The following is a 27,054-nucleotide window of genomic DNA, read 5'->3' as shown; positions in this document are numbered from 1 at the left end:
ATCTGATAACTTGATTCCTCAGTGTTTTTGTCTTAAACAGTAAATAAAGTTTCACAAAACATAAGTAGGGAAATGGCCAGAGTGCTTCTATATTGACTTGTTTGTTTTAAACCATTCAACAAAGCCTAAGAAGATATTATAAGCTACATTGGAGCGTTATTAGGGAGGGAGAGCAGTCTTCGTTTCAGGGATCGCAGGTTGAGGGTCGCGCAGTCGAAAAGCTGTAAACGCCTTTTCCCTTGCTGAAGGCTAACAGAAGACACATCAAGTCTTCAGGCAGGCTTATCTGCTTGCCTGAGGATACCACAACTGCTGAGGTACAAAGACAAGAACAACAGGCGTCTTCCTACTCAATACTGCCTCCCTTGTTCACATTAGGTGAGAGCAAGGCCATGCAAGAAACTCAATAGGTCCCTTCTAATGCTGAGATTAGCTGAGAGGAGGGAAAGTGTGGTTGGAGAATAAATACAGAACAATCTTAAATTATAGATTTAATGCTGCAGTATTTTCTGTTCCTCTTTTTATTGACAAATATTGTTGTCAGTAACCTTGTTTGTTTTTTGCTGCCAAAGGCTGTAGATAACCCTATCCCGGGCTGTATTAAGGATGAAATTCCAGAAAACATAACAGCCCTAGAGGAATGCCCCTACTTTTCATTTTAAGCGATTCTCGACCTGATGTTATTGAGGAAATTCTGCAGGTTAGTAGAACAAGCTTCACAAATATTTGATCTCCTAATGCCCCTGACTAATGGAGTGCTTAACCAAAAAAAGTAGTGCCTGAGAAGTAAGCAGTGGAAGGACACAAGTAATGAGGCCAAGCTCCAGTGGAGGGACAAACACAAGAAGAGGGAGGAAAGCACAGACAAGCTGACAAATAAAAAGCAAACAAATGAGAGTGACAAAGTCAACCAGTTGTAAGCAATGAGTGGGTTATAAGCCCACTGTAACCTGAAGAATAGGTCTTTTTACAAACAGACTGCTTGATTGCTTCAGAGCAGACGTCTCTTTGTTTGATAAGCTCCCAGAAGAGTAAAGGTGCCAGAGAGAGATTATACAAGGAGATCAAGCGTCAGCAGGCAGCACGGATACAACCACGACCAATTAACTATCACTAGTATTGAGACACAATGGTTGTCTCTGTACCATCACCTTCAGACTGAAAGTCCAAGTCAAGTTTTTGGGTCTACCCTTTAGACAAGCCTTCATTGTGACAAAGCACTTCAGGTGATAAACTTCAAAAGGAAAGAGGAAGATTGCTGAAAGCATTGCATGTTGTACCGATTATGTAAAAATGGATTATCTTCTAGAAGAGCGAACAACATTTTATTGCTGTAATGAAGATTGGAAAAAATAAATGATAAAAGTAAGGACTGCATCAACCACAATACTATGGTGCTTTACTAAAGGCATCCAGCTGTGAAAATGAAGATATAGAAGGTTCGAAAGAAGTGACTTCACATTTATGTTTCCAATGATCACAATTTAATTTACCTTGTGCAAAAAATAGTTTCACCCTAGGCAAAATCATACCACCCCTATAGTCCACAGCAATCAAACAGCACTCCAGCTCTGCTTTCACAGTTACTCAGCTTCACCTGTGGTTTCTGCTTCTATTGATACCTCATCTGAAAAAAAAGGCTTCACAGAATGCAGTAATTACATTTTATGTAAGACATTTTCAGCACAGCTCTTTTTGCATAGTTTAGAAAAGTTGGAACCAAAAGGCATCTGAAGTTTCCAAACTCTCTTTTTGAGAGGAAAGCGGGCAATAGGCTGCTGCATGGGTTGTTCCCCTTAAAGATGCTGTTGCGACCCACCATTAGGAAGGTGGTTAGAAATACCCCTGAAATGACAAAGACCCAGAACTTCTTCCTGCCACTTGTCATCTTCCACTTGTGTTTTTCCTCTTTTCTCTTGTGTCCTTGGTGGTGACGGGGTCCTTCTCTGGTCGCATCAAGACAGATATGTAGCGAGCCGCATCCTCATACGTGATGTGACCTGGACCAATGAGCGAGAAATGGATATATGGATCAGTGAGGAACAAGACACACCCGACTAAATTAGAGAGCTGGAATGCTGAACATCGAAGAGTTTCTGGAAGTGAGCTTGTCTTGGACATATAGATCAATGTATAGCCTGTTGGTACCTCATCTGCTTGACTGAAAGGGGTTCCCAACCTTTTCTTTAACAAGAGTTATTTATGTTGATTGAAAATCATCCCACACTACTAATATTATTAATGGTGCAATAGTGAACACATTAGGGTAATACATAACATGTTTAGATACAATGGCGCTAGCACCAAAGTAATATTATTAGTAATGTCTCTTCAACGACACATGATTTATCACTCAAATATGCGCTTTAAATATATTTTGGCTATTCAACCTTTTGTCTCCTGACATCAGCTTCTGTGGTCTGAAAATACACACATTTGCATCTTGAGTACACTCCTTTTAATTCTGGTATATAAATTGTTAGAAATGGGGTCTCTAGTTGGCAGTCGGTTTGCACCCTGTCCAAGTAGGGACCCTCACTCTAGTCAGGATAAGGGAGATACCCGCTCAGATAACCCCTGCTCACCCCCTTGGTAACTTGGCATGAGCAGTCAGGCTTATCTCAGAAGCAATGTGTAAAGCATTTGCACATAACACACAGTAATAAGTGAACACACTACAAAAGGACATCACACCAGTTTTAGAACAATAGCTAATATTTATCTGTGTAAAACAAGACCAAAACAATAAAAATCCGACATACAGTAATAAAGATATGAACTTTGCAAGATTTAACTTCAAAATACCGTTCCTTGAAGTCGATAGCTCCAGCTGGGGCTATCACGGTGTCGTGATCAACAAAATCAACAGTTCAGGCCAGCTGTGGAGTCGCAGGCCAGCTACGGTGTCAGGAAGACCCGCAAACAGTATCTTGGATTTGCAGGGCATCGTGATCCTCGCAGTGAGCTCCGGAGAGCTTTGTCACTGGTGTCGCAGTGTCGGTTACGGAGTCGGAGCAGGAGTCGTTGGGCCCTTGAAGTCACACACATTGCGGATCGAACTTTGGCCTGATGAAGTCAGGAGCGCTGGTGTGGATGGCGTCGGGGCTGCAGTGAGAAGTGGGACGATGCGATGTGCGGTGCCCACAGGTCACGGTGCAGGTAGCGACTCGGTGGTGGCGTCCAGCGGCGTCAGTGAGACCAGGATTGCAGTGTGAAGCGGAGCGGTGCGAAGTGAAGTCACTAGGTCATAGTACAGGCAGCGGCTGCATCGTTGCGGAAGCGCTGTCGTCGATAGGCCCAAGTCGGCGGTGCGGCACGGGACAGCTCTGGGCTGCATCTACGGGTTGCGGTGCAGACAGGGACCTCTGTTGACGATACTGGAGTCGATGGTGCTGGCGTCGGTGGACCTGGGCGGTGCTTCGTGTTCCTCATGAGCGGTGTCCGCAGGCCACGGTGCTGGCAGCGGCGTCGGTGTCAGCAGGAGCGTCGGGGATGCCCAGGCTGCGGTGTGAGCAGGTGCTGCCGGAGTGCAAGCCCACAGGTCACAGTGGGAGCAGCAGCTTGGTGAAGTCGTCGGTGAGACCAGAGTCGCAGGGCAGTGCGGCTCCATGCAGCGTTGGCAGGTCACAGTGCAGGTCAACGGCGTCGTTGAGGACGTCACAGTGGTTTTTCTCCTTGAACAGCACAAAACACACAGTTGCTGCAGGAAGATGAAACTGAAGTCTTTCATATCCCTGAGACTTCCCACAGGAGGCAAGCCCTACTCCAAGCCCTTGGAGAACTTTCTCAAGCAGGATACACAGCAAAGTTCACCCTTTGCTCTCTTTTAAGGCAGAAGCAGCAACTGCAGGCCAATCCAGCAAAGCAACACATCAAATGGACAGTACTCCTCCAGCTTTTATCCTTGGCAGAGGTTCCTCTTGATTCCAGAAAGATTCTAAAAGTCTGGGGTTTTGGGTCCAATACTTATACCCCTTTCTGTCTTTGAAGATGGAAAATGTCACAGCAAAGTCTCAAGTGTTTGCAAGATCCTTCCTTGCCCAGGCTAGGCCACAGACACACACCAGGGGGTTGGAGACTGCATTGTGTGAGGGCAGGCACGCCCTTTCAGGTGTGAGTGACCACTCCCCCTCCCCCACTCTAGCTCAGATGGCTCATCAGGATATGCAGGCTACACCCCTGCTCCCTTTGTGTCACTGTCTAGAGGGAATTCACAACAGCCCAACTGCCAAACTGACCAAGATGGGGAATCCACAAACTGGCAGAGTCACAGAATGGTTTAGGCAAGAAAATGCCTACTTCACTAAAAGATGTATTTTTAAATTGTGAGTCCAGGGACCCTAAACTCCATATTTCTATCTGCTCTCAGAGGGCAGTTGCACTTTAAGGATATTTAAAGGCAGCCCCAATGTTAATGTATGAGAGGGATAGGCCTTGCCCAGTGAAAAACGAATTTGGCAGTTTTTCACTGTTAGGACATGTAAAACCCATCAGTACATGCCCCACCCTTAACATACACTGCACCCTGCCCATGGGGCTACCTAGGGCCTACCTTAGGGGTGCCTTACATGTATAAAAAGGGAAGGTTTAGGCCTGGCAAGTGGATACACTTGCCAAGTCAAACTAGCAGTTTAAAACTGCACACACAGACACTGCAGGGGAAGGTCTGAGCCATGGTTATAGGGCTACTCGTGGGTGGCAAAACCAGTGCTGCAGCCCACTAGTAGCATTTGATTTACAGGCCCTGGGCACCTCTAATGCACTTTACTAGGGACTTACTAGTAAATCAAATATGCCAATCATGGGTAAACCAATCAACAATACAATTTACACAGAAAGCATAAGCACTTTAGCACTGGTTAGCAGCGGTAAAGCGACCAGAGTCCTAAAGCCAACAAAAACTGGTCAGAAAAAATAGGAGGAAGGAGACAAAAAAATTGGGGAAGACCCTGCAAAAAGGGCCAGGTCCAACATACATATTGATTCAACCATGCAAAAGCTTCAAATTTAGAAGACTAGGCTGCACTCAGGGGAGCTACTTTTAGGTAGCTGACGAGTTACCAGTAGGTCATGAGCTGCTCGTTGGAGAAGGATGGTTATATATCCATTGCTGCAACACCACAGACTAAGTCATTGGAAGCTGGAATACTGAATATCCGAGGAGCTCTTGACTGCCATTCCTGTAAATGAGAGCTTGACTTGTATACACATATGTATGTTTAGACCTCCATTATCCCATCTGCTGCAACATCAGACACTTTGCTTCATTGAGAACTGGAATAATAAACATCAGAGGTACTCCTGGCTGTTTGCTATGTGAGATAACTGGTTTGGCCATATGCTCAGCTTTTGCTCTCCCCCTATTGGGAAGCATGCAGGTCACTGCATTAAATACGTTTTTAGATGTACCCCAGCACCAAAATCCAACTGGTGTGCAGCGTAAACACTTCAAAACCTGTGTTACAAAGTGACAGGCAGCCAGTATCGGAGTTGGCAAAGCACACCACCAAAGCACACCTTGCAGCAGCTGTATACTGCATAACCTGATTGTAGGAGCATAGGGCAGTTATGCAGTTTTTCTAAATTAAGTAGGACTATATCTGGTCAACATAAATGTCAGTGTCTAGGGACTCAGTCCGCATACACCATCTGGAAATATTGAGACATTCTTAGCTAGATCACAGTACCCTATCTGAACCCATAAGCACACCAGGGTACCAGAAGTTGTCTGCAACCTCGAACATGACTCTTCATTCCTTTCGTTGTCACTCTGCGTACCCAGGATGAGACACAAGAACGATGCAGAAATGTTGTTTTAAGCATTTGTTGTAACAATTGTATCTTGCATAAAACACATGAGCTGTGATTATTAGGTAAAGGAGACAAAGTATGGTAACCAGCGTTACAAAAATAATGAAAAAGATAAACAGTTCAACCATGATAATGTTATTATGTTGGTACACTCCTGTCTGGTATTATCTACACTATCAAGCGCATAGTTGGGAGTACCTTTTGCTAGATCAATTGGGATAGCCTAACCCATCCCGCATACCTGGTAAGAGGTACTGGGAAGACAGTGTAGTACAGACTCCAGTCCTTTGGAGGGTAAAGGTCAGAGTCAGCAGGGGTGCATTTCGGTCGCAATGCACTGCGTTCCAGGGAAATCCCAGCAGAAGTGCTTCTCTTCCAAATGTGGCAGAGAGGCATTTTTTAATAATTGTAGCACCATCCGTGTTACACTGTGTCAGAGGTGGAGAGCCGATGCAATATGTCTGCAAGTGAGGAGCTGTCTCCACAGACAATCACGATACTAGAGCATGGTGTCTTGTGTGCCTAGCCTTGGATGGAGTGTACAGAATGGATAGCAGCAATGCTTACAAGAAACATGCAGCACATACAGTGATTTCTCAGTACATTATCACATGAGCAAAAAGATGAGTTAAAAGACACCATCAAAAAGAAATGCTAAGTTAAAATGTGCATTCTAAAATGGAGGTACTCAGCATGCCCTAACATGCTTTATCACAGGGTCAGATGTGTAAGGCAGTTTTCGGGCCACAAACGCTCCAATTCAGAGTTTGCAACTGAGGAACTGCTTTTAGGACTGTACTAAACCCATTTTAGAAGTCAGTACATTTCAACCAACTCCTAAAATATGTTTAGAAATGGATACTAAATGACTATTTGCAAGGGGTGTGTTTTAGACACCCCTTCCAAATAGCGATTCCTATTCATATGTATCAGTGGTTTAGGAACAGAATAGTGGTTGTAAAGCATTGAAAAGTTACTGACCCACAAGCTGGGCTAGCAACTCATTCGCAAGAGTGAGTTTGTTTGAGAGTGGGCAGTGCTCCACAGGACTCTCAAGCTAAAAAAAAAGTAAACTTTTCTTTTATAAACGTAGCCCTGCTTCCTTTATGTAAAACAGGCTGCATATTTTTTTTTTAGAGTTTCCTTTATTGAAAGGTAATGACAGACCCCTAGGGACTGCGAATCCCAACAGGCTCCAATCCGTTTGCTCTCCTTCAGTTGTAGCCAGTTGCAATTTGTGACCCACCTCATTAATATTCATGAGTTAGGTCGGATTGTGAACCACTCTGATTTGGGGTTTTAAGAACCAACCTATTAGTATATAGGATGGCGTTTAAAATTCTTCACTGGTCACAAAAATACTACTCGCAAATTACGTCCAGAATCAGTAAGTAGTACAACCGGGCCGCGGTTCTTTATGTAAACGCGGGTCAAAGTAATTGACAATCTTTAATCTCACCACGTTTATTCGATCTCTCCCCCTCACTTACAGTCAACTTCACTGTCCAGGATGGTCAATTCACCCTTTGCCTTGCCATTCGACTGATGTAAATTTGTCGATTGGCTGATCATTCATAATCCCTCTTCCAAATATCTGCTCCATGAGACCTGTTGTCAAGGACACTGCAGTTATAAGGAATATCTCACAGTAACAATAAGCCACAGAAAATGGACAAACCTCTGCACCTTCTCTCCTGGATTGAGTAATCCCAAAATTGTAAACCTAAACATTCCTCTGGCAGCTGCAGACCATTGAAAGGATCCGGCTGCAAGGCCACAGCCATGGGCTCCTTGTCCTGTAATGCTTCAGCACTTTTAAAAACACTTATCCCTGTCACATGGGCTCCACACAGAGGTAGTGCCCGAGCACATCTGCAGATCAGACACTTCACTAACCACAAATCATTCCTAAGCGAAAACTGACAACCTCCACACCGAGACATATGTTCTTCATCCAATGTCTCTACAGCGCCCATCATTTCCCTAATAAAAACAAACATTGGCAAAGCCAACCGGTCTCAGCAATCTGAGAACAACAGGCGTTGGCAATGTAAATGCATTTGTTTACAGCTCTGGGGCTGTTTTCATTAATATTCATACATACAGCAACATTGCCAATGCCTATAGCTCTCAGATTGCCGAGACTTTTTGGCTTTGCCAATGTCTGTTTGCCATTTAAAACACCTTGGTTTTAACTTACTCATCTGCGTTACTTGCAATGATGAATGGTGGATGAATCCGCCTATGGGCAGTGGCCCACAGGTTACAGACAGGACCTCTGTGGTGGGTAGCCAATCCAGGTCAAGTTCATTTAGAACCAGAGTCGAAAATATTGATCAATTGTCTTCAGAATAGGACAATTGAAAACAAAATTGAGGGAAATGTGCTCAGATTAGATGCAAAACCTCTAAATTAAAATTAAAATGTTTCCGATCTGACCTTTAGAACCTCTACTGATGGATAAAGTGCAGGGCAAATTGAAACGGATTTGAATCATATCTAGCTAAACAAACAGATAAACATTCTGTGTGACAGCATGATTTTAGAACAATGTGAGATTTTCCAGTGGAAGTGCATGCTCACTTGATCAACTAACGCGCAGCAATGTGTAGACGGTGCACGTGGGTGCGCCTAGGTCACAAGAATGGCAAGCAAAACACAACTTGGAAGCAACAGCACTTGCCAAGCGGAATCATGAGATTGGCCTGGTGGTTATAGTGGGTGACAAGTTAATCACGTTTTCCCTGGCTGCTGCCTGCGAGGGGAGGCATGGACCAGCATGCGTAAAACGAAGAACAGAGCGCAGCTGTACGCACTGCAATTAAGAAATAGAAAATTCATACCCAGATTTATACCCTGTTTGCACTGAATTAGCGTCATTGTTTTATAAGCTAATTCAGCGCAAACTTAACTACATATTTATATTTTGACACTAGACTAGCCGAACATCAAAATATTGGAGTTAAAGTCATTTTTTGGATGCGTGAACCCACCTTGTGACAATGAGACACAGGGTGGGCGTTCCCATCCAAAAAAATGAATCTAAGGCCCCAGCGCCTTACTTATCCTCCCATGCAAAAATGGTGCATGAGAGTGAGGCGGGCCTAAATATTGGCGCTAATCCTGCTTATCACCATTATTTAACGCCTGGGTCTGGGCGGGTGTTAAGGGACCCGTGGACCAATTTCCATGGTCAAACACCATGGAAAAAGCCCACAGGTGCCCTCCCTAAGCCCCAGGAACACCCCCACCCACACCAGAGGGACACCACAGGATGGGGGACCCCATCCTAGGTAAGTATAGGTAAGTATTTTTTTTTATTAAATGCCATTGGGGGGCCTGAAATGGCCCCCCTACATGCACTGGGTGCAATGGTCATGCCTAGGTGATCCTTGTCCCATGTGCTGGCCATTGGGGTGATGGGCATGACTCCAGTCTTTTATAAGACAGGAGTCATGTGATATGGATGGTTTTGCGTCAAGAAATAACTCTAAGCTGGTTAGAGTCATATTTTTTTTTTACTCTAACCAGCCTAACTTCATTTTTTGGTGCAAAACACCACTCTCCCAGACCGCCACCCCCACCCGGCTAACATCATTTTCCATGACGTTAGCCCACCCTTTGTGCCGGATTGCACCATTCCATAGATTCGACGCCCAGCTGGCATCCTGGAATGGTGCAAGCCGGCGATTTACTTTTTGATGCAAAACTGCATTTGCACAGTATTGCATCAAAAGGTATAAATCTGGGCCTAAGTTTTAGTTTAATTAAGAGATCACGCCCAGAATCACATGATGTTGAGGCAACGCTGAGACTCGAACCTGGTTCCCACCGCTACAAAGTCAGCAGCTCAGGCCATTATGCCACATCCTCCCTTATGGAGAAAAGAGGCCTTCCTTCTTCAGATGAATGTACAACAGCCTATTCAACTTAAGGGCTCTTGTTTCAGAAACTAGGGATGTATCTTATTTCTTTTGTGCGGAAAACACTGCACTCATTAAAACTATTTACATTTCACAAAAAATCTCACATTAAAGGGAATTAAATGTATTTCGAATTTAAAGAAAAGCAACCATTTGTTTATCACCCCAAAAGGAATTTGTGTTAATACTTGTCAAAAACATTTCTTTTATGTATTTTTGAGTCCTTAAAGGTGTGCGAATTTCCCTTAATCCATATGTTAATAAATTGTCTGTGTACCAGACCAACTGTACCTTATCACTGTTGATAAAAAAGCAGCTGGCAGCATAGACAGCCGTCTTAAGTGATTTTTTGTAAAAAGCAATAATGCAGGCAGCAGGAGAGATTAAAAGCAGTTGCTTTCCTGAAAAGCGCTCACAATGGAAAAATGGATTCCCGAAACACTGCCTTAAAATTGCTGCTGTGTAGGTTTAGAAGTAGTTGGTCACTGCTGTCGGGACCACTAAACCTTTCAAGAGGCATGACGCATGCATGCTGTGGACAAATGGGGGGAAGGACTAACGGAGCGACAAGGAAGCCAGCAAATGGCAAGCCTATGGGCAAGCTGAAGCCCTCAAAGCAGATACAGCAAGACTCAGTTCGAGACAGCGCATGCATGCTGTCTAGAGCCAAGACTTAACAACCACTATGACTTCACTCCTGGACGTCATTTAGAGGTTGGAGCTGTGACCCTGGCTTCATCTAGGCCAGATGAGGGGAATGCCTGGATGACTTGAGGCCACGGAAATCCGTTTCAGTGACCCACGGGGTTGCATCACTAGCACTGCTAAGCAGGACCGGCTTTAGGGCAGTGCAAGTGGTGCAGCCGCACCGGGTGCTGACCTGGATTTGGGGTTGCTGACCTCAGGGGGGCGCTGGGTTTAGCAATAACTTAGAAACTTGCGATTTAAAAGTGCCTCTTGAAAAGCTTCTTGTGCGTCCAGCCTTCAGGAAGCAATTACAGTGTCAAGATAATTCTTGTGATTAATGTTTCTGCTAGGAAGATGGGAGTCTTGTCTAACGGCAGCTTTCACTCGCCATAAAGTAGCACGGAGGGTTAATGTGATTGCTGCAAATAACAACGTATTTCATGTGGCTAGCTGAGTGGATTAGCAAAGCCAGCCTTTACAAGCGCTTTAAAACAAATGAATGTATGTGAAGGGGGGCTATGGAGGGATGAGGGGCACATTTGCCTGGTGGTAGTGAGGGAATCCCTGGAGGTGGTAATAGGGTGGGGGGTGCCAAAGAAGACTGTCGCACAGGGCGCCAGCAGTGCTAAAGCCGGCCCTGCTGCTAAGTAACCATCAGAACCGTGCAACTCCGTTTAGAAAGGTGAATTCGGTCTGTGTCATGTCCGAATCAACTACATTCACAGCGCATGCGCCGTAGCACTGGCAAGACGTGCAGTTTCACAAGTGGGCAGAGAGCAAACTGTGACAAAGGTGAGCGCAGGTGGGGCCTGCTGATTCAATCTAGCAGCAATGGCCTCTGTGCTAATGAAAAAAAAAAAAAACAAGCACTTATAGTATACTCGGCACCTGCACTTTGTCCCTATACGAACCCTATGTGAACCCTATGTATAGAACTCAGAGCACGAACCCCCAAACTACAGTATGTGAGTGATTCTATTTTGTCTTTCGGAGCAGCATGTATTCATGGACATTGATTCCCCAACATGCTAGGGGTACAGGAAGTGGCACCGTGTGCCCTTTGACCCTCAGATGACATCATAGGAAGTGACTTCAAATGATGTTTTACTTCAGCCCCTCCCCCCCAAGTGACATCACAGGAAATAGGGTAACTGAACATTTTGGAATTACCGGAAGTGACTTCACTGAAGTTGAAAAAAAACCGAATAATAAGTGGTAATGACAAAAGGATAGTAAAGTATGTAAAAGAGCATTTTAGTTACCGACCAAATACTGAGCAGGCTGCGGTCATGCAATGCCAGGAGTGCAACCACAGAAATACAAAAGTACAACCATCAGTGACCAGAGAAAAGCTTTCCTAGGTCAGCTAAAGTAATCAGATTCCTAAATATATCTTCAAAACACCAGCCACAACCTTAACTGCCCGGGCACAACCATCATTTGCTAAATACAACCGTTATTGGCTTAGCCACAACCACAATATGCCTAGACATAGCCTCCAATGCACACAAGCAACCTCTAAAGCCCAGAAAGAACCTGCACATGCAAAGACAAAACTAGTACACGCCTAAGCATAACTGCAAGTGACAAGTGCTGATCCAGAAGAACAACATAATCATTAAACACAGACTGACTCTGGGCAGCACACGCGTGTGGGCTCTCCTTATGGGACGGGGTCTGGAACACAGGCTGCTAGACCCGGCTCTGGGTGCAACTATGCCTGCCAGAAGAAGCAACAACTCATTTCACATTCACCTTCCAGTTCTTTTTTCTTGTATTACAACTGCCTGCAGGCATGGGGAAGGTGTGAGCCTATCCAGTGAAGAGCATGTTTAGTTTGTTAACTTACTTGTGTGTCATCTACCTAAACTAGGAATGTTAGTCATTATTTGTTTGGTGTATGCAGCTTAGGTCCTGGATCAAGAAGTGATTATTCTCTTATACTTGCCATAAATGAGTATAATTGTGTGTTTTATATGGATGGCTCTTGCAGCCTTCAGCTGTCACCAAACAGACGTATTCTGCTGCTTGTGCTACAATACAAGGTGTGCTCCAAGATGGAGAGTTTCAAGTGCTAAGATGTATACTTAACAGCGGGGGCCGCCACAAATGTCAAGGGGGCAGTGGGGACGGCAAGGAAAGGGGGGTAAACAAAAAATAAAGAAATACAAAATTTAAAAAGTACCTTTTTCATCGTACTGCCGACTCCTTCCGTCTCCAGCATTCACGGGGACACCAGCACAGGCTCCCCACCAATCCTGGCACTGCTTCCATGCAAAAGCTAGCGTGAAAGCAGTGTTAGGGTTGGTCTGAGCGGAAGTGACTGCCACTCAGACAGCCCTGGGGTCTGTGCAGGTCCTCCAGTCCGGCAGTTAAACACAGCCGGGCTGGAAAAACCTAAGTGCGCATGCGTGTTTGGCTGGCCTCAGACTGTCGGCCAAACAAATATGCACACTTAAGTGCACTCTCCCCTCCTCCCCCCGTCCCCACCTCCTGTGGCCCAGCCCCACCCCTCCCTGTACTGGAACCAGCAGATGAAAAATAAGAGCAGCACGCATAGAAAGAGCAAAACGCCAGACATGATTGTTTATGTGCAGGAAGGTGTCCCTTCCTGCACATAAACACTCATTTCAAAATGACGCTTTGGCACTTCTACAGCAAAATGCATTCCCACATCAAAAACTGATGCAAGGATACATAATGAGCTAAACATAGCACAAAATGATGAATTCACTTGTCAGATAATTACCTATGATTTTAGTAACATTTTGCGTAATTGCACAAAAGCGAATTACATTAATTTAGCACAACCCTAATTATTAGCCCTTCTGAATGATGATCCATTAGTTTTTGCATTTATAGTGCTGGATTCCACTTTATGTGTTCAAATTTATGATGTAGACTTACTCCTTTGGTGAGTAAATTGGTTCAAAGTTAAAGAGTTTTAGGGAATAAGCTGCCATTGTTCCATCCACAGAATACAATGACCCTTAACATGGAAGTAATGTATGCTAAAGGGAACTCTGCAGCTACAGTACTTGCAAAAACACTAGTACAAAGTGAGTTTGCTGCAGTAACACAATCTCTGTCCAGGATTCATGTTACCTAGATATTACTGTAGTGATACAGACAACATTAAATTGGGAAAAAACTTCCTAAAGGATTTCCTGATAAATATTCCTTAACTCATAATAAGGATAATATACCTGTGGTGCTTATCCCAGGTAAAGTCTATGCTTATTGGCAATGCTACATCAGAGATATTGGAGGGTGTATCTGCCCAAAACTGCAAAAGAAAATAATATATGGAATATTTTAACATTTTTCAAGAAATAAAGCCCTCCACTGCTGCAAGCCCTATCCTTACAGAGAGAGAGAGAGTGCCTTTCTTTTCGATAACTAAAATTTTGCCTCTCCCCTTCAGATTTCCCTCCTACCTAGAAAGTCGCCTTGTAAAAGATGAAGGAAACAAGTCCCACTTCCAGGTATCCCAAGAAGGAGATAAGGGTGTGAGGGCATTAAGGTGCGAGGAAGACGAGGACTTGGAGTAATGAAGATTGCCAGCAAGTAATCTGGACGTTTGAAGCCCTGAATCTCGTAGTGGTGTGGTAATACCAAACCTGGTAATGACAGTGCTCGTAAGGTGCAGTACTACTGCCTTGGTTTTCACATGAATCGTATAACGAAGACCTAGCTGAGAAGTATTCAGCCAGAACAATTAATGAAAATGACTATTTTGGATTTGGCAGTGATAGTGTGGCACTTACTTAAGCCGACTACCCTTCTTGTGGTTTAGGCCATCAACCAGGACTCTCCAACCATCTCTGTATCTTTTGTGAGGCACTGTGGCCCCCTATTCCCCCCCTTCAAGAGTACACGACTGAGAACATTATACGTTACAAACACCATAATGCTTGGGGGGCTGGCAGTGTAGCCCGGTAAAGGATGAGGCCACCTTGCTGCGGGGCTTGCAGTCAGAACCTGCAACCATTATTTCTCATGGGGATGTCTCAGTCCTCTGGATGTGCATGTTCTTTCAAGACTGATTATCAAACTCAAATTGCCCAAAAGACAACATATTGCCAACATCACACTCAGAAGGGTTGAAGACTTTCCTGAATGTCTCCATTTCAAAATATTTTACTAGTTTTGAGGGTACTGAAATACAGGAAGGGGTGATAGTCATTTGCAGTGGATATGTTGCTTATAACATGCAGGACATTTTCCAGGTGTAGAGCAAGAAACATACAACATACATGAGCAAAGCTATAATGGGCTGATTATATCTGAGCATTATTGTTTGCAAGCCCTAATAGAGAAGAAAGAAAGGGGTAAATTAGAGAGGGGGATAAGAATGGGGAAAGACAAAGAGGTAAAAATAAAAAGCTGAGATAGAAGGTAGGATGACAGAGGGATGTCGGGGGTAGTCCGGTGTCAGTAGCTTAACTGGACTGTAGCAGACAAAGCGTGTTGGCGTGGAGTCAAGTCACTTGTGTATATATATTACATTATAGTATATTATATATAATCGTGGCTTTTCGACTGATCTCTGAGGTCACCCCTCAGTGCCTTGAGACCCTATGGGTGAGTAGTGCGCTATACAAGACCGTGATCGATTGATACTATAGTATATAATATGTTATATTGTATTATGAACTTCTGAAAAATTATTTCCTATTTATACTGAGCAGCATTTCCAAAAGTGAATAGAAAATTACTTGTGGGTTTCAGAGTGACTGTGTTGCACCCCGTCTCCCCAGCCCCTCACAGTTTAACAGCATTCGACTCAGAACATTGAAAACTACAAGTACCAGAATCCCTTTGAAGATTTTGCCAAATAAAGGATATGTGCAAATATCCTTCAGAAAATCTGAATTAAGCCGCAAAATATCAGAGGGACAGATTGTTCAGGATTCTCAAATTTGGACCCCACAAACCTGGAGAGGTGTTTATAGGAACATGAAGGCCTTAGTGTCAGATGTTTATAGGATTCATCACCTACTAATATGATTTGTTTCTTGGGCTTGAAAATTCCCCTTATGGACAAATAAATCTATTTTTGTTCAGATCCACCAGTTCCCAATGATCAGAACAGTGCAATGACATTTAACAAGTGGTCCATACAACACTTCAACTTAAAATGTCATTTCCGTACTGACAGTTACACACAATGAACTATTAAGAAAAAAAACATGAAACCTAATAAAAAAGAAACCAAATAAATAAAATGTGGGATTACCTATGGTTTGAATATGGCTGCTGATGTTTGCTCGTATATTCAATAGAGAGTCGTTGTTGACTGCCCCTAGGTAGGCCTACTTCTCTGTTCTTTGGGGGTAATCAAAAACTGGAACTAGAAAAGGGTGCCGTTCGAAAATGGAGCAGGTTGGATTCTGCACATCATAAATATTCTTTGGGTTTTTATATAGCACTTAGAAGCACACGTTAGGTTCTTCATGGTCCCTTACCTCGGGTCACTTACCCAAAAGGTTCTGGCGTTGCAGGTTCTGGGCGTATCGGTAGTACATCAGTTCCCGGCCTGGTAGAGCGTCATACACCTGCATAGTGCTGTATAAGTAGCGCTTCTGTCCAGGCCGCAGGCCCTGGAAAATGAGGAGATGAGGCCGTGCTTAATTTGAGCCAGTGGTTTCAGGTGCTCGTCACTGGCACTTAATTGTCAACACCAGCACTTATGACAGTTTACCACATGATGGCGCTGCTCATCTAATTTACAGATGAGCACAACAACAGTTCTTTATGAATATAATAGTTACTAACACCTGCCTCCCCAGCCATTCCTGCAGATCTGGGGACCTGGAATAGTCTGAATTGTTACATTTGTAGGAGTGTGATGGTTAGAAGTTGTGCTGGTACAGTCATTGGCTGGGATGACAGGGGCAATGGGTAGTTCAAGCTGCAGTGGCCCCCTGTAAAAGCCCTGGCAATGCCATATTTTACAAATTAAGCACTGAGATGAGGGGGGACCAGGGGCCATATTTATAAGGCCCATGGCGCAGGGCGGTGAAGCAAGCGCCATCAGGAAAGGGCAGAAATGCACTGTATTTAGAAGATACCGCACATTTCTGTCCTCTCCCCCTGCGATGGCGCACAAACTGCTGCCATGTGCCAACGCAGGCGGGCACCATGGTGCAAGGGTGCCTGCGTTGTGGGGGTGATTGTTTTTGTGCAGGAAGGATCACCTTCCTGCATAAAAACAATGGAGGGGATTTCCTCCTTCTATGTGTGCTGCAGAACTCAGCACACATAGAAGGAGGAAAAAATGGGGAGAAATAAACATATTTCCCTCCGTTGCATCACTCTTATGCCACCGGCGTAGGCTTTTGACGCAATCCCAGGTTTACAAAACCTTGCAAATCTGAGAATGCATCCAAATCCATGGAAGTTGTGTGGGAACACACAAACAAGACCCGTGGAAATGCCCCCCTGACGCAAACTAAGGCTACGCAGCAAAGAGGCTTTGCGTGGCCTTGTAGATATGGCTGCCGGTGGACCCCAAAAAGTGACGCACCTCAGCGCTGGGCCACTTGTAAATATGGCCCCAGGAAAGCTGGAGATGATGAGCCTCAATAGATAACGTCACCGTACATACAACTCATTCAGTTCTCCCTTTGTGTCCCCCCATACCATGACCCATGTCTCTACTCACCCGGAAAATCGACATGGTTCGTGCAGAAGATGGGAGTCGGACTCTTTCTATCTTCTCCAGGTTCCGTACGGCCCCTTCCATTCCTGTGGGAGAGGAAGAAAGAGAGAGTGCTCCAGGTGAGACATCCATCCAAGTTTTCATAATTTATTTACTGAAGCGCTAGAACCTGACTAACCCACATCACAGCACTAGAATAGAATAGAAATTCTTGTGGAATCACAGGCAAACAAGATGCATAGCATGGGCCTGGACCCTAATCTCCACATGGGGACTAAGGGGTAGATCCTAAGCACAAGGGAAGGGTGTGCAAAATTTGTGAAGTTGGCTTGAAGTTTTTTTTTGGTTAACTTTCTGATGTTGGTGAACTTTAAAACAAACAACGGCTGAAAATCCCTCAAAAATAAATTGAGTGGTAAAAGATCACAACATATTTTTGCAGGAAAGTTGCTCACTTTTTTCTCTGTAATTTTCATTAGCAAGCAAAGCTTTGTCGTTATGGTAAATTTTGAAACTTCTTGAAGTTGTGAAGTTGACCAACTTTGCCAGCAGAAATATGATGAATTCATGCACCCCTATCTTAAACTAGCTCAGAGAGGCACATTCTCTTGGGGATGGGGGGTATGTTTAAATAGGTCCTGTGCATGCCCACCAATGAAGCATGATTAGGGGGTGGGGGACACAGTGGAGCCTCCTTTGCCACTGGAATCTCTGTATTCTGAATAAAAGTATTAAAGGGCCCAGCCAGCCCTCTTTGTTCATGGCTGCATCGCTAACAATCACCAACAGGCATTTTAATATGTTGCTTTGTTTGATGACATCAGCTGTTTTTTAAATGTATGTGTGACACCATTCGCTAGATGGCCCCTTTAAGATGTATGACGGGGAGTAAGGCCTCTTTCCTCACTCCACACTGGGAGGGGGCCACTCACACCTTTGCGAGTGGCGGTTTTCATCCAGAGAGGCGTATTACACCTACAGTGGGCGCTGAGCGGTGAGAAGTGAGACCCAACTTATCATAGCTATTGGGACCCAAAAGTGTGAGACGGTGCGACGCAGATTCACAAAGCTGTCACGCAACGCAGTGCAGCAGCCAAAAATGCTGCGTTGCTTCACAGGGAGAGAGTAGGAGAACAGCATATCTACTGAGATACAGCACTCCCCTCCCCTCCCCTCAGCGCCGACACAGAATTTTGCTGCTGAGCGTCATGCACACAGCCTTGCACCATAGTGCAAGGGTGTGTGTGTGCGAGTCTAGCATAGGTTTTGTACTGGAAGGCAACCCTACCAAGTTAGAAAAATAAGACTATTTCAATTAATAAAAAGGCACCAAAACGGCCAACATTCAATAAAGGGATCCAGAGTGATGAACTTTTAAAGTTTAAATTAAAAATGACAAGAAAAAGTGCTAAGTGCCAACTGCGACAATCTGGTTGCGCTTGATTGGTGCATATGTGTGATTTAAAGCTGACGTTGATGGAGAGAGGGTCAGATACAGAAACCAAGTTTAATTCATTGGAAATTTTACCTGTGGACTGTGATGCTATTAATTGTGTTTGACCAATGACTTTGTGTTTCAGCATTGCGCATATTAGTTGCTCAATGTTCACCAGTAGCACATTACATGTTGTGTTCAGTTTAGCTGCCTATTGGCTTTAACATGGCATTAGACATTACATTCTGTATTCAGTTTAGCTGCCTATTGGCTTTGACATGGCATTAGACATTACATTCTGTATTCAGTTTAGCTGCCTATTGGCTTTAACGTGGGGTTGGACATTACATTTGATATTTAGGTTAGCTGCCTATTGGCTTTAACGTGGGGTTAGACATTGCAGTTGAGACATTGCAGATGAGCTGTGTTTTTCCAAGCTGTGTTTTTCCACATGGTGGACCAAGCTGTTTTCTTCACACCAGACCTTAGCTGATAAGAGCACGTAGATTTTGTGTTTACCTTGCAATCCAGTCTGAGAACGAGTGAGCTCGGGAGAATTGGCCACTCTCCAAGTTTCTTCGGTTCTCACACTGAGTTTGCTTTTAAGGATGACTCTGGACTGCGGCAGGGGTAGATTGAATCTGCTTGACTTCAGACAGGAACGGAGACGTCAGTTGCCTGTCTCCCGTTTGGGTAGAAAATCTCTTTCTCGGATGTTGACCGGAATCATCAACTTGCAGACCCCAGAAAGATGAAGCTGAGCTATAGGCCCTACGGTGATGAATTTTGACTTTTATGCTTTGCTTTGAAGTTATGCTATAATATAATCACATCTATTTGCTGTGTACATTGCAACTGAGAAGTACTTTGATATATTTTGCTTTCATTGCTGCGACTACTTTTGAACGTGTGCTTCCAATCTACTAATTTCGTCTCTCAGGAACCTCGTGGTGGAGAATTGATAACAATAAATGTCTTCTTTAAACTCAGAAGTGCATTCCAGAGAGGTTCTGTAAGCTTGGTTATGAGAGAAGAGCAGGAAAGCAGAACATGGACTTAGTCTCTGAAATTAAAGTCAAAAATCCTCAGAAAATCCTCAGAAAGGCGAGGCAACAGGCTGTGTCCCAAGATGGCACAACATCACCAGGCGAGGTCTCAGAGAAGCTGTTGATTTTTAGTGATAAGCTCCGAGCTAGAGAAACTTGAATTTTATGTCCAGAGAAGGTCCTACATCAGCTGGATACTTTTGGAGCCTTCATCTGGTGATGATTTCTACGTTCATACTTATTCATATTTCTAAAGCTTGAATTCCTACAGTGAGGCAAGGCTGCAGGTTGTAACCAAATAGGGCTCCACGAGGTCGGATACTTCTCCCTGAGGTCTCACTGAACAGGATTTTCAGAAAAGCTCTGAACAGGGGAAACCTGAATCTTCAGCCTAAAAATAACACTCCTTTGTCAACTTTGGATGGCAGGTTTATTCCGGTTCTCCACAGGTCTTTGAAGCCAAAAAATCCCACGTTTCTCATGATTTTAGGAGGATTACACTTCGATACAGGTCAGGGTTGCAAGACCTCTGTATCAAAACCTGTCTTCTAAGCTCTTTTTAGGCATCAGAAAGCAGGTTCAGTCCTCTTCTGATATTCCACAGTTCCAGCAAGTGGTTTGAGGAGGGTATTGGAGATACCACATTTATAGCTGGCACCAGCTTGTGAGTCCTTATCCCTCCTTAACTATTATGGTGAAAGTTTCTGGCGATAACCCTACCCAATTTTAAAGCACTTCATGTGTGCCCCTCAGCAAATAATCCCACAGTGCCCCTCTCTGCCTAAATCCAAGATGGTGAGATTCTTCTTCCCTTGTGCGGAGCCGGTGTGCCCAACCAGGAAGTGTTGTCAGGGAAATAAGCAACTTTACCTTTGTGGCCTCTCTAAGCTAGCTGTAGGGGCAGCCCCTCTCCCTCGGGGATTGGAGACTGCCGGACTAAGGGAACAAACAAAGGGTCTGCCAAGGTGCTAACATTTGTCTGTCACAGGGTAAGCCCTTTTTAAGTTGATCAAGGCCCTGGGCATAGCTCACTGGCCATCCAGTAAGGGGAACAACAACACCTCCCCGCATGCAAGGCCTCGGTCCTGCTCTGGAATTGGGTGTTAGTTGCATAACTTGCTGTAGAGTAATTATGCAAAATTGCAGCAAAAATACATGAGATTACACTGAATTATGCGAGGAATGTAGCCCTAAAAAATGAACTTGAGGATGCATTATGCATCAGGAATTTGTGCTAAATGCAATAGGACATAAACAGCAGAAGCCGGCTGTGGTCTTGCGTAGGTATTTTTGCCCCAGATTACTCAAAATTATATGAGCAAGCTTAATTGCATAATTTTCTGTCATTTTGCTCTACAAGAATAACAAAAAATTACCAAAAATTACCAGAAAATACTCCAGCTACACTGATGTAATTAAACAATTTTGCCCATGCGGTCTTGTGAACAATAAGGTTACTTAGGGGTGACATAAATGTTTAGAAGAAAGGACATCCCAGCACGGTAAACAGCTAAGCGTACTATGATCATAAGAAGTACCATAAAGGGACCTGCAGAGCGGTTCAAAGCTGCCAGCGTACTGAAAACCATAAACTGTGAGTCTGTCTCTCACACCTCTTTACTCGTGACACTGATAAGTGTTGCATCCCGTCACACAATACTCACAAATCGTGGCCATCACACTCCCCATGGAAGCACTTCCTACACAGGATCAAAACAAAGACAGCACACTTCCAACCACACATCCTACATGGTGTAGCATGCCACCCGTGCAGGCAAGAGCTTCAGCCCCCACACAGAGTAGTAAACACTATACAATGTAGCAATTCTACTTAATAATGTTTTAAATTAAATTTTTCACCATGCTCCATATTCCTCTTGGGTGAAATCTTTTTTCCCTCTTGCACCCTTCAAATCCCTAGATATTGTTTTTTCTCCTCAGCTGGTGAGGTACAGGGTTTGTGCTGCTGTGGACAATCTGTTGGGCTCCCAAGATGCTCAGAAAAGCCCGTCTGGTATTGGTGTGATATCTTAGCACGCCTCTAGATGGCGGCGTTTGACCGATACTAAGCCTTTCTTAAGGCAACATTGGCCCGGCAGGACACTTCACCTGAAAGAAATAGGGCTCAGAGCAGGAGAGCAGCTCACAGGTGCTTGCTGGGACATTTCACAATAAAACACTCTCGCGCGGTAAATGTAAAGCAAACCCATGTGCAGAGCTCCTGCCAGAGCTCCAGTTAAAGGGGAAAACATACAGCAAGAATGCTTCCTTTTGGAAGTCTTAACACTTCCATGCCCAAACTAAAACGTTTGGAGAAAATGCACCCACGACAAAGGCAATCAGTGATTTTGTGAGGGGCCACGAGGGATACTGTACAAATAAAACAACCAGTTTAAGATACTTCTGATTCCCCAGAAGACCTGGGAGATATAATTTGAAAACAATGTAGCCTTTGGGCATCTTTGACTTATTGACTCATGTTTCGCTTTTTTAATCTTAAAAAAAGTCCAAGGTACCGAAGTACCGAACGGCTCTTCAGTCTGCAGCTTGAGCCTGTTGTATCTGTGCAATCGAGGGATAGCTCTGCTGTCCGAAACCTAAACTTGTTACATTGTACATTTGAGGGGCAGCTCTCATGTCTGCAGCATAAGCCTGTCCCATCTCTGTAACCGAGGGATAACTGCTGTCTGAAGCGTAAGCCTCTTACGTTGTACATTCGAGGGGTAGCTCTGCTGTCTTAAGCATAAGCCTGTTACTGTGTACATTCGAGGGATAGCTCTCTGCTGTCTTAAGCATAGGCCTGTTACATTGTACATTCGAGGGATAGCTCTGCTGTCTGAAGCCTAAGCCTGCTACATTGTACATTCGATGGATAGCTCTGCTGTTTTAAGCATAGGCCTGTTACATTGTACATTCGGGGGATAGCTCTGCTGTCTGAAACCTAAGCCTTTTACATTGTACATTCGAGGGGTAGCTCTGCTGTCTGAATCATAGGCCTGCTACATTGTACATTCGATGGATAGCTCTGCTGTCTTAAACATAAGCCTGTTACAATGTACATTCGAGGGGTAGCTCTGCTGTCTGAAACCTTAGCATGTTACATTGTACATTCGAGGGGTAGCTCTGCTGTCTTAAGCATAAGCCTGTTACTGTGTACATTCAAGGGATAGCTCTGCTGTCTTAACCATAAGCCTGTTACTGTGTACATTCGAGGGATAGCTCTCTGCTGTCTTAAGCATAGGCCTGTTACATTGTACATTCGAGGGATAGCTCTGCTTTCTGAAGCCAAAGCCTGCTACATTGTACATTCGATGGATAGCTCTGCTGTCTTAAGCATAGGCCTGTTACATTGTACATTCGAGGGGTAGCTCTGCTGTCTGAATCATAGGCCTGCTACCTTGTACATTCGATGGATAGCTCTGCTGTCTTAAACATAAGCCTGTTACAATGTACATTCGAGGGGTAGCTCTGTTGTCTGAAACCTTAGAATGTTACATTGTACATTCGAGGGTTAGCTCTGCTGTCTTAAGCATAAGCCTGTTACTGTGTACATTCGATGGATAGCTCTGCTGTCTTAACCATAAGCCTGTTACTGTGTACATTCGAGGGATAGCTCTCTGCTGTGTTAAGCATAGGCCTGTTACATTGTACATTCGAGGGATAGCTCTGCTTTCTGAAGCCAAAGCCTGCTACATTGTACATTCGGGAGATAGCTCTGCTGTCTGAAACCTAAGCCTGTTACATTGTACATTCGAGGGGTAGCTCTGCTGTCTGAATCATAGGCCTGTTACATTGTACATTCGGGGGATAGCTCTGCTGTCTGAAACCTAAGCCTGTTACATTGTACATTCGAGGGGTAGCTCTGCTGTCTGAATCATAGGCCTGCTACATTGTACATTTGATGGATAGCTCTGCTGTCTTAAACATAAGCCTGTTACAATGTACATTCGAGGGGTAGCTATGCTGTCTGAAACCTTAGCATGTTACATTGTACATTTGAGGGGTAGCTCTGCTGTCTGAAGCCTAGACCCGCTACATTGTACATTCGAGGGATAGCTCTGCTGTCTTAAGCGTAAGCCTGTTACAATGTACATTCGAGGGGTAGCTCTGCTGTCTGAAACCTTAGCATGTTACATTGTACATTCCAGGGGTAGCTCTGCTGTCTGAAGCCTAGTCCCGCTACATTGTACATTCGAGGGATAGCTCTGCTGTCTTAAGCATAAGCCGTTACAATGTACATTCGAGGGGTAGCTCTGCTGTCTGAAGCCTAAACCTGCTACATTGTACTTCCAAGGTGTAGCTCTGCTATCTGAAGCCCAACCCTGTTACTGCTGGGCAATCGAGGGATAGCTCTGCTGTCTGATGCCCAAACCTGTTACAGCTGTGCAATCGAGGGATGGCTCTGCTATCTGAAGACTGTCTTTTATTGTACATTCAAGGGATAGCTCTGCTGTCTGAAGCCTACGTCTTTTACATTGTACAGTCGAGGGATAGCTCTGCTGTCTGAAGCCTACGTCCTTTACATTGTACATTCGGGGGACAGCTCTGCTGTCCGAAGGCTAACCCTGTTACAGCTGTGCAGTCGAGGGATAGCTATCCTGTTTGAAGATTGCATCTGCGCAATCGAGGGACAGCTCTGCTGTCTGAAGCCAAACTTTGTTACATCTGTGCAATCGAGAGATGGCTCTGCTGTCTGAAGCCTACGCATCTTACAGTAGTGCAGTCGAGGGATAGCTCTCCTGTCTGAAGTCTACGTCTTATACATTGTACATTTGAAGGATAGCTCTGCTCTCTGAAGCCTACGTCTTTTACATTGTACACTCGGGGGATAGCTCTGCTGTATGAAGGCTAACCCTTTTACATCTCTGCATTCGAGGGGTAGCTCTGTTGTCTGATGCCTAACCCTGTTACATCTGTGAAGTCGAGGGGTAGCGCTACTGTGTGAAGGTTGACTAACCCTGTTACACCTGTGCAGTCGAGGATAGCTCTGCTGTCTGAAGCATAATCCTTTTACATCTGTGCAATTGAGATGGCTCTGCTGTCTGAAGCCTAACCCTGTTACAGCTGTGCAGTCGAGGATAGCTCTGCTGTCTGAAGCCTAACCCTGTTACATCTGTGCAGTCGAGGGATAGCTCTGTTGCACAGCTGGGAAGAACCAGTGTCCTGGAGACGGCAGAGACTGACAGGGCTCATCCGTACAGCAGACAAAAAAAGACATGAGGTCAGAGAGGGTCATGGGATAGGCAGCAAATACAAAATAGGGTAATTTATCCCTGGAATAGTTTAATAGTGATAATGCACCTACAAGTAAATGTGCAAAGGTCTCTGCTCATCTCACTCTGGGAAGAACAGGAAACATTTTCAAAGCGCTCTCGTGTTGCTAAATCAACTGCTCTCATAAATGTGCGGTGGGCGTGGCGTGAATATACTTGTGCTACCCCCCAAATGTGACCAAAAATATTCTCACTGAAACCTGTTCACGTCTGCAGACACATCTGATAGATATGTCCAAACGGGCCAGTTCTACACAGTGGAGTGGAGTGGAGGGGACCTTCAACTAGTTCTGACCTGTTGTAATCTGTCTGCGTGTTGCATTCTGGAACTTGTAGTTTCACTTTTACCGCTGTACTTGTGGGTTCAAAAACTTCAGCGTGGAAAGTGCTGTTGACTAAAAAGTCTGAAGTGCCCGAGGTCGCTTGGTAGCTACAGATCTGCCTTTTATGTCCCCTGCGATACCCCAGGCACGCACCAGCCCCTCAGACTCACCTGCGTGAGGGGCTCCCCTGCTCTCCCTTCACTCACTCTCTGGGCCCCGGCCTCAGCACGCCCTGTCCTCCCTCTGGGCTCTAATGTTTACACCTGGATCACCTAGCAGCGAGGGAGGGAGGAGAGGCCTGGGGGAAGAGGGAAGCAGCGAGGGAGGGAGGGGAGGCCTGGAGGGAGAGGGGGAGGAGAGACCTAGAGGGGAGCAGCGAGGGAGGGGCAGAGGCCTGGAGGGAGATGGGGAGGAGAGGCCTAAGGGAGAGGGGAGGCCTGGAGGGAGAGGGAAGCAGCGAGGGAGGGAGGGGAGGCATGGAGGGAGGAGAGGCCTGGAGGGAGAGGGAAGCAGTGAGGGAGAGAGAGAGGTCTGGAGAGAGGGAGGGAGGGAGGAGAGGCCTGGATGGAGAAGAGAACAGCGAGGGAGGGACGAGAGGCCTGGAGGGAGAGGGGGAGGAGAGGCCTGGAGGGGGAGGAGAGACCTCGAGGGGAGCAGCGAGGGAGGGGCAGAGGCCTGGAGGGAGAGGGGGAGGAGAGGCCTAAGGGAGAGGGGAGGAGAGGCCTGGAGGGAGAGGGGAGCAGTGAGGGAGGGATAGAGGTCTGGTGAGAGGGAGGGAGGGAGGAGAGGCCTGGATGTAGAAGAGAACAGCGAGGGAGGGAGGAGAGGCCTGGGGGAAGAGGGAAGCAGCGAGGGAGGGAGGGGAGGCCTGGAGGGAGAGGAGGAGGAGAGACCTAGAGGGGAGCAGCGAGGGAGGGGCAGAGGCCTGGAGGGAGAGGGGGAGGGGAGGCCTTAGGGAGAGGGGACGCCTGGAGGGAGAGGGAAGCAGCGAGGGAGGGAGGAGAGGCATGGAGGGAGGAGAGAAGCAGTGAGGGATGGAGGAGAGGCATGGAGGGAGAGGGGAGCAGTGAGGGAGGGAGAGATGTCTGGAGAGAGGGAGGAGGGAGGAGAGGCCTGGATGGAGAAGAGAACAGCGAGGGAGGGAGGAGAGGCCTGGGGGGAGAGGGAAGCAGTGAGGGTTGGAGGAGAGGCATGGAGGGAGAGGGGAGGAGAGGCATGGAGGGAGAGGGGAGCAGTGAGGGAGGGAGAGATGTCTGGAGAGAGGGAGGGAGGGAGGAGAGGCCTGGATGGAGAAGGGAACAGCGAGGGGGGGAGGAGAGGCCTGGGGGGAGAGGCCTGGAGGGAGAAGAGAGCAGCGAGGGAGTGCCACAGCTCTGAGGCACTCCCTGTCCGGGGCTGTCTCTAGGGAGAGTGTCCCGAGGGACAACAAAGGCGGAAGATTGGAGCTCTCAGGTCAAGGAGAGGGTGGTGGGAGACGCACAGGTGCCCATTCTGCCACCTTAGGACAGCGTCAGACACTGGTCCATAGGGCAGTCTGGCAGTGCCCAGTGGTCTGGTCTACCAGGTCAGTGTGTGGGCGATATTGTGGGCCTGTTTTATGATCTGATGGGTCAGCTTTACCTTGACTTACCTGACATTACCACAAAAAGTGCCTGCAGCGAGCACAAATGCACACACTCTCCTATACTTTGCAAAACACTTCCAGAGTGTGTCTTTATAAATTCACAACTGCGCTCATTTGCAAATATGCGCCACTTTTTTTCTGTCCCAGTCCAACCCTACCTTAGGCCCGTCACTATGGAGGGTGTCCTGCTGGTGAGCACAGGCGGAGGGTTGGAGCTCTCAAGGCTGAGTCCATAAAGAGGGTACTGAGGGGAAACACAGCTGAAGTG

At 45.7% G+C, this 27,054-nt stretch overlaps 1 protein-coding gene across 2 annotated transcripts; it reads right to left on the bottom strand.

Moving 5' to 3' along the window:
* Nucleotides 1-1,650: 1,650 nt before the first annotated feature.
* FAM216B (family with sequence similarity 216 member B) lies at nucleotides 1,651-26,251 on the bottom strand. 2 transcript variants are annotated; one of them, XM_069232895.1, is made up of 4 exons: nucleotides 25,369-26,251; nucleotides 17,089-17,171; nucleotides 15,904-16,024; nucleotides 1,651-2,000 (listed from the first exon to the last, which is right to left on the bottom strand). In XM_069232895.1, the coding sequence occupies exons 2-4, from the start codon at nucleotides 17,167-17,169 to the stop codon at nucleotides 1,885-1,887; spliced, it is 318 nt and encodes a 105-aa protein (XP_069088996.1). In that variant the 5' UTR covers nucleotides 17,170-17,171; nucleotides 25,369-26,251; the 3' UTR covers nucleotides 1,651-1,884. The 2 variants fall into 2 exon arrangements, with proteins under 2 accessions (XP_069088996.1, XP_069088995.1); XM_069232894.1 differs by having other exon boundaries at nucleotides 25,333-26,233.
* Between the last annotated feature and the right edge of the window lie 803 nt (nucleotides 26,252-27,054).

The sequence above is a fragment of the Pleurodeles waltl genome, chromosome 4_2, assembly GCF_031143425.1.
Source record: "Pleurodeles waltl isolate 20211129_DDA chromosome 4_2, aPleWal1.hap1.20221129, whole genome shotgun sequence".
NCBI lineage: Eukaryota > Metazoa > Chordata > Amphibia > Caudata > Salamandridae > Pleurodeles > Pleurodeles waltl.
Note: the sequence above shows the minus strand (reverse complement) of the source record. Positions and strands in the feature narration are given on the sequence as shown.